The 7,221-nt window shown below is 64.1% G+C and overlaps 1 protein-coding gene across 1 annotated transcript; it reads left to right on the top strand.

The window, feature by feature from the left end:
• Positions 1–782: 782 nt before the first annotated feature.
• ANKRD9 (ankyrin repeat domain 9) lies at positions 783–6,624 on the top strand. Its single transcript, XM_042944351.1, has 3 exons — positions 783–921; positions 1,931–2,002; positions 2,464–6,624. The coding sequence occupies exon 3, from the start codon at positions 2,529–2,531 to the stop codon at positions 3,489–3,491; it is 963 nt and encodes a 320-aa protein (XP_042800285.1). The 5' UTR covers positions 783–921; positions 1,931–2,002; positions 2,464–2,528; the 3' UTR covers positions 3,492–6,624.
• Positions 6,625–7,221: the final 597 nt, after the last annotated feature.

The raw sequence follows: 7,221 nt of genomic DNA, 5'->3' as shown, positions 1-7,221 counted from the left end.
GCGAGCCTCAATTTCCTGGCCTGTGAATGGGGGGGGGGGGGGGGGTCATAGTTTCCACCGCTACCGATTGTGAAAATGAAGTGAAATCAAGTATGTTTAGCACTGAGATTGGCACACAGTCCGCGCTCATTAATAGCTGCCTGCATCCATTGGACCGTCCCCTGGGAACGTCAGCCTACAGCAGGGGCTCCGATGCCCCGACACTGGCCTGGCAGAACACAGTTGGGTCCCTTAGGAGGAGTCAGAGCTCCTGCCCTTTGACCCCTCCATGGACTGATGGGAAACAGCTCCGGAGGTCTCCCTCAAGGTCACAGAGGGTTACTGGGGAGGTGGAATCGGACTTCTGGGGTGACGAGGGAAGTCACACTCCAGGGAGCCGGAGCGCCTACGCGCGCGCCGGGACCCACCCCGCAAATCGGCCCAATCATCCTCCCGTTCCCGGGCCGCCGGGGGGCCTTTCCTCGCCCGCAGCTCGGGTTTCCGGGAGCCCCGCCCCGCATCGGCTTGTGCCAGCCCCGCCCCCCCGCGCGCCCGCAAGTTTCTCCCAACTTTTCCGCGGGTCTGGCCGGGCGCCCCGCCCACCGGCTGGTGACGTAACAATGGTGCAGCGTGGCGACCAATGGGCGGCGGCGGGGGCCGGCAGTGCGGGCCAATGGCTGCGGAGGACGGTCCCGCGGTCCTACCGGGCTCCGACCGCACTGCGCCGCCCGCCGCCCGCCCGCCGCCGGCGCCGCCGCCCAGCGATCCGGCCGCGGCGGCTCAGACCGCGGCTGCGGCGGGCGCGGGCGGCGGCGGCTTCCTCTCGCCCGCCCGTCTTGGGACCTTTGCCTGCGCGCCTACCCGCGGGGTAACAGCGCGCGCTTCGGCCCTCAGCGGGACGGGGACTGGGACGTCAGGCCCAAGGCCCTGCTGTCCCCCACGGTGAGTCCCCCGCCTACCCCCGGCCCGCTCGGCGCGCGGCCCCAGCCCCGGGTGCTCTCCCCTGGCCGCCGCCCCCTCGTGTCCCCTGGGCATATGCACACGCAGGTGCAGCCCTCGCTGCTCTGGCCACCGGTCGGCAAACACCCTGGCCTCGACCCCCGCGACCCGCGGCCGCCGGGAGGGGACGGGGAGGAGCTGGCGGGCGGCCCCGGGCGTACAGCCCTGCCTTCGGTGGCCCAACCCCCCCATTCACGGAGCCGCGGCTGTGACTCGCTGCCCAGTGACGTGGGGCGGCCCAACTTTACGTAACCCGCCTGGCGTCCCACGGGTATCCACACAGGGGTACATACACCTGGGACGCAGAGTCCCAGGCTTGGGCGGGGGGTGTTTCGGGCATGGTGCCCCCCAAAGAGCACTGCGGCTGTAGCCCACTCCCCAGAGTGTTCGTCTCTGTAACTTAGTTACCCAGTGTGTGTGGACGCGGCCTGTGCGCTGACCCAGGCCCCTTGTGACCAACAGCTTACCCTTGAGAGAAAGCAGTGGGAGCTTGGACCAGGGTCAGGGGTCAGAGACCAGGGCTCAGTTTGGGGCCGGGGGCTCAGCGAGCAAGGTCAGGCAGGGCTCAAGCTGGGCTCCCTGTGGGTTGGGGGCTCCCCTCTCCCCCCATTTCTGGAATGAGCCCAAAATGGGAGTCAGGAAATCTTGGTTCTAGGCTTGGCTGTACCATGACTTGCTGACTGACCTTGGACAAGCTTGTCTCTTGCTGGAAAATGGGATGACAGTACCTGCTTCATCTAGTAGTTGGGAAGATCAAGAGAAGTTGCAGACCTGGAGGGGATTTGCTGTAAAGCGTTGTGCACACCCGTTTCTAGGTTGATTTCATTGCGGCCTCCTCCCAGCAGCTAGGGTTGATGATATCCAGTAAACATCATGTTTGGGTGGAAGGCTCCACCCCACCTCACCCAGCTGGGGCTCACAACTTCCATTTCTCCCACCCCCTTTTTTACAGATGAGGAAGTGGAGGCTCAGAGAAGGAGAGTGATATATGCTCAACGTCCTGTGATCAGAGTGCAGGAACCAGGTAGGTCTGGGTCTAGAACCCTGTCCCTGTCTGGGATGGGGGGAGGCCCTAGGTGCTCCCACCTGTGGTCAGGGGTCAGAGGATAGGGTCATGGTTAGGTGGAGCTTGGCTCAGCTGGAGAGGTGGGCTCCAACTTTCCTGCCCCCCAACCTGGTCTTTTCTCTTTGGGGTTGGATGCACCTGGTGGGCCTAGTCAGCCAGGTCAGCAGGTCTCTGGGCTGAAAGAGGTGGGGAGGCGGGTTTTCGGCGTGGCCTTGATGGCGGGTGGGGCTCTGAGGGGAGGGGGAACGGAAGGGCATCTCTAGCAGAGGTGCCGGAGAACAAGACACTTTAAGGGAGGGAGAGCAGAGGCAGCTAGATCAAGGATGTGGGAGGTGGGTCGGGACCTAGCAGAGAAGGGCCCCTCCTAAGCAGCAGGCAACCTCGAGCTTTGGAGCCTCACCGCGATCCCCTCCCCGCAGGTGCAGGTGGTCAGCTGCCGCCGGGCTCATGCCGTGAGGCCGGGAGGCAGGCGTCCGCCACCAGCATGCCGTGGGACGCGCGGCGGCCCGGGGGCGGCGCGGACGGCGGGCCGGAGGGCGCAGGCGCGGCGCGCTCACGGGCGCAGAAGCAGTGTCGCAAGTCGTCGTTCGCCTTCTACCAGGCCGTCCGCGACCTGCTGCCGGTGTGGCTGCTCGAGGACATGCGCGCCAGCGAGGCCTTCCACTGGGACGAGCGCGGCCGCGCCGCCGCTTACTCGCCCTCCGAGGCGCTGCTCTACGCGCTCGTGCACGACCACCAGGCGTACGCGCACTACCTGCTGGCCACGTTCCCGCGGCGCGCGCTCGCGCCACCCAGCGCCGGCTTCCGCTGCTGCGCGGCGCCCGGGCCGCACGTGGCGCTGGCCGTGCGCTACAACCGCGTGGGCATCCTGCGCCGCATCCTGCGCACCGTGCGCGACTTCCCGCCCGAGGAGCGCGCGCGCGTGCTCGACCGGCGCGGCTGCAGCCGCGTGGAGGGTGGTGGCACGGCGCTGCACGCGGCCTGCGAGCTGGCGCGCCCCGAGTGCCTCTTCCTGCTGCTTGGCCACGGCGCGTCACCCGGCCTGCGCGACGGCGGCGGCCTCACGCCTCTTGAGCTGCTGCTGCGCCAGCTGGGCCGCGACGCCGGGGCCCCCAATGCCGCCGCTGCCGCCGCCGGGGCGCCCGCCTCTGCGCCCGGGGAGCCGCGCCAGCGCCGCCTGCTGCTGCTCGACCTGCTGGCGCTGTACACGCCCGCGGGCGCCGCCGGCCCTGCCCGCCGGGAGCTGCTGGGCGACCGGCCGCGCTGGCAGCGGCTGCTGGGCGAGGACAAGTTCCAGTGGCTGGCGGGCCTGGCGCCGCCCTCGCTCTTCGTGCGCGCCATGCAGGTGCTGGTCACCGCCATCTCGCCTGGACGCTTCCCCGAGGCCCTGGACGAGCTGCCGCTGCCGCCTTTCCTGCAGCCGCTGGACCTCACGGGCAAGGGCTAAACCTCGGCGGGGAGGCGGGGGGGCCGGTCGTTGGATTTTTGGAAATACTATTTTTCAGAGCGTTGTACCCAGCACTTTACATATATTGATCTCTGTATAGGAGAACCTCTGCTTCGTATGTTGCACGCGCTGCAGGCTGGGCCTTGATGGTCAGGTGGGCCCCCGGCTGCGGGTTTCTGGGGTCCGGCTGAGCTCAGCTCCCCGCCTCCCTCCCTTTTTGCAAGGGTACAGGAGTCACGCGACTCCTAGAGCCAGGCCCTACCCTCTGCTCACTGTCCAGCCCGTGAAGCTTTCCATGTTGATGTAGAGCCTCCAGGACCAGGTGTCCCAGAGGGAGTGACAGCTGAGCTAGAATTGGGCAGGGGCTTTGGGTGTGGACCGACGTGCCTGAGCTGGGGACAGCATGTGCGAGGGCCTAGAGGCCAAGAGAGCAGGGCCTGTGAGGTTCTGGGAAAGAGGTCCTCTGTGCAGTTGGCATATAGGGCCTTGCGAACTCCTGTGTGGGGCAGAGGAGGACGGGAAGGCTTGCTGTGCTGGCGTGGGGGGAGGCGTGATCCAGACTGTGCTCCTGCTTCTCCCGCGTCCCCTCCTTGGATATCCTTGTGACACCTCCCTCCAGAACTGGTGTATCCGGGCCTGGGCTTGTCTGTCTTCCCTGATGAGTAGCAGGCACCAAGTCCCCCGCTCCTGCTTTCCTCTTCTCTGCCAGGAAGCCTCTGGTGCCTCAGGCCCCTGTTCCCCGCCTCCCTCCACCCTGTCTTCTGGTGGTGTTAGATGTGCCTTCCTCCGGGCCTGACCTGGCTCCGGCCCTTGGTGTGGGATCCCAGGTGTTCCCCTGGCCCAGTCCCCAGAGGGTGACTGGGTGGCTGTGGCTCCCAGTGGGGCAAGCGCTCTTGCCCCAGCTAATGGAGCTGGCTTCTGTAGGAAGGTTCTGAAGAAGATTGTTAACGGATGTGCCGCCATCCTTCAGGACAAATGGACTGATGGACAAGCCTGGTCCGTGCCCTAAGGAGCCTCGAGGCCAGGGAGGATGGCCAGGCCGTTCGGCCCCGGGGAGTTCCGCTGGGCTATGAAATCCAAGCTGCGTGGCTCGGGCTGGAGGGCCACGATGTCCTGCCAGGAGGAGACGGCTAAAGGTCTGCCGGATGGCGGGGAGGAGGGGAGAAGGGAGGGGTGCACAGCCCAGGGGCTGGTCCTAGATGGCAGGTGGGAGTGAGGGCTCCTCCCTTCCTGCTGTGTGTCCTGGGGGTCAGTTCAGTAGTTTCTCTGAAGGTTGACACTTGGGGGCAGTGGATACTAATATCTCTCCCAGCTCAGAACCGGGGGCATCAGGAACCGCTGGCTCTAGGTGGTCCCAGGTCCTCCCACCAGGGATGCCATTGTGGGGGAGAGTGCATTGCCTTTGGGGGTGCATGAAGGTGGAGACTAGGGTGGCCCAGAGGAGCAGGTCGCAGTGGCTTCCGGGCGGTGGGCCTGTGGAGGCGTTGGGGGGATTCTTGGTGCCCGGATGCCCCAGCAGCTTCTAGAAGGCCTAGGCACCTGAAAGGGAACGGTTTGCAGCCTTCTCCCCCGTCTCCCCAGGCCCAGCTGCATCTTCTGTGGGGTGAGTCCTCCTGGGCCCCTCTTGCCTTACACACTATATTACGGCTGCCCTTTTGAGGTCCCTGGGCTAGGACTGGGATGAGGCAGAGGTGGGGGAGCTGCCTTGCCTCAGGACTCCCCGGGAGGCCATGGAAGGGGCACCCCACAGAACCCGTTGTCAGGCATGCAGGAGGCGCGACCTGGGCTCGTTCTCGAGTGGGTGGCGGGATCATCATGGGCCCTGCCGCCTGGGGGCCCAGCCTGAGCACGCGTGTTCAGGGGAAGTTCTGGGGCCCAGGTGGAGTGGTTTGCTTTGAAGGTGACCAGCAGGCAGCTCTTGGGACTGAGAGGCAGCTGTGGGGACCTTCTATCACTTGCGGGGTGACTTTGGGGCCCACCGGAGGCCCTTTATGCCCTGGAGGGCTGAGATGGCAGGAGGAGGGTATCCCAGGGCATTAGCCCTTGGTGTCCTCACCGTGGGTGGGTGGGACGGGGTCCGGGAGGGTAACGGAGTTCACACTGCTTGGAGCCGCAGGGAAGGCTGAGGGAGTCGAGGTCAGCCAGTGTCCCAGCCGTGTGGCAGCAGTGGGGCCTGATTGCCGGCACAGCTGCCCCTGTGACGCCGGGGACGCCTGGCTCGGGGCACGGCAGGCATCACTGAGCAGAGGCCCCAGAGAGGTGGTGCAGGGTGATAAGGAGAGACTCGGGGCTATCTGGTGGCCGCCGCTGGCCAGAGGGAGGGCAGGAGGCTGGGCAGGAAGTCCCTAGTGTTGGGCTTATCAGTCCCTGGGACCCTCCAGCCCCAGCAAGGACAGCCAGGTCGGTGGGGGCCATGTGCACCGAGTGCTGGGGAGGGCCAGAGTCCGTCAGGCCCCGCCCAGGTGTCCCTTGGCAGACGGGGACTCTGCTCTCGGTCTTGGCAGGTTGCCTTGATGGCTTCTCTGAAGCAACTGCTCTGCCCAGAACAAGGCCCACTTTTCTCTGGGGTGAAGCACACTGGTTCGTTTGGCCCACTCATTCCGGTCTAAGGAGGTTTGACTGTGGCCAGTACTGCCCCCGACCATGCCCACCCATCGGCCCAGTGACTCCCAATCTGGTGGAGCTCAGGGGCCAGAATCTTTACCCCAGACGCCTGCCAGGGAGGACAGAGGAGGCTGGGCCACGAACCGGAAAGGCACATCGTGGGACCGCCCTGCTGTCGGGGTGGGCTGGGGGAGGCGGCTGTGAAGGCAGTGAGGGCCTTGCTCTGCCCCTCCTCTGGCTGTGGGGACATGACTCCACGCAAGGGCCGTGCCACATGCGGACTCCATCCTGGTATTACCTCGATGCAGATTACTCTGGTGTCCCTTCCTCTCCATGCCTCACCAACTGTCAGCTACTGTACTGGGAAGAGTTTCCTGAATTCTCGCCAGTCCTGTTCAGAACAGGGATGCTTCCCGGGGAGCCGGGAAGGAAGGAAACCCTCGTGGTCAGGGACGGCCACATGCAGTGTTTGCACCTGTTCCCGCCCTGGCCCCACTGTGGTTGTGTCTTGCTACCTTTTCTTTTCTTTTTTTTAAAGGAAAGAGCTTCCCACTTATTTTAAGTTTATTTAGAGAGAGAGACAGGGAGAGAGAATCCCAAGCAGGCCTCACACTGTCAGCGAGGAGCCCGACGTGGGGCTCGAACTCACAAACTGCGAGATCATGACCTGAGCTGAAGTCGGACGCTTAACTGACAGCCACCCAGGATCCCCTTGTCCTGCTACATTTTTAAATGGAGCATGACTGACAGACGATAGATGCACAGAGTTTATTTTTTCTTAAAAGATGAAAAGAGGCCTTTTCTTTCTTTTTTTTGTTTTAAGTAGGCTCTACGCCCAACGTGGGGCTTGAACTCACGACCTCGAGATCAAGAGTCTCATGCTCTTCCCGCCGAGCCGGCCAGGTGCCCTGAGATGCACAGACTTTAAATGTATAGTATGAGGAGTTCTGACAGATGTCTACACATGTAACCACCACCTTGATCAGGACAGAGGTGAAGACCGAGATTTCTGTCTTAAGTGATTTTTAAAAAGAATTTCTGCTTATAGAATTCACACTGGAGGCAGAGCACTGGGACTGCAGAGGAATCCAGGGCAGGGCCTGGCAGGGTTTCCTCACGGAAACAC

The sequence above is a fragment of the Panthera leo genome, chromosome B3 (assembly GCF_018350215.1).
Source record: "Panthera leo isolate Ple1 chromosome B3, P.leo_Ple1_pat1.1, whole genome shotgun sequence".
Classification (NCBI taxonomy): Eukaryota; Metazoa; Chordata; class Mammalia; order Carnivora; family Felidae; genus Panthera; species Panthera leo.
This window is presented reverse-complemented; position numbering and strand designations above follow the sequence as displayed.

Excerpts from the sequence above, each read along its gene's own strand:
- ANKRD9 (XM_042944351.1), top strand. The coding sequence starts at position 2,529 with ATGCCGTGGGACGCGCGGCGGCCCGGGGGCGGCGCGGACGGCGGGCCG.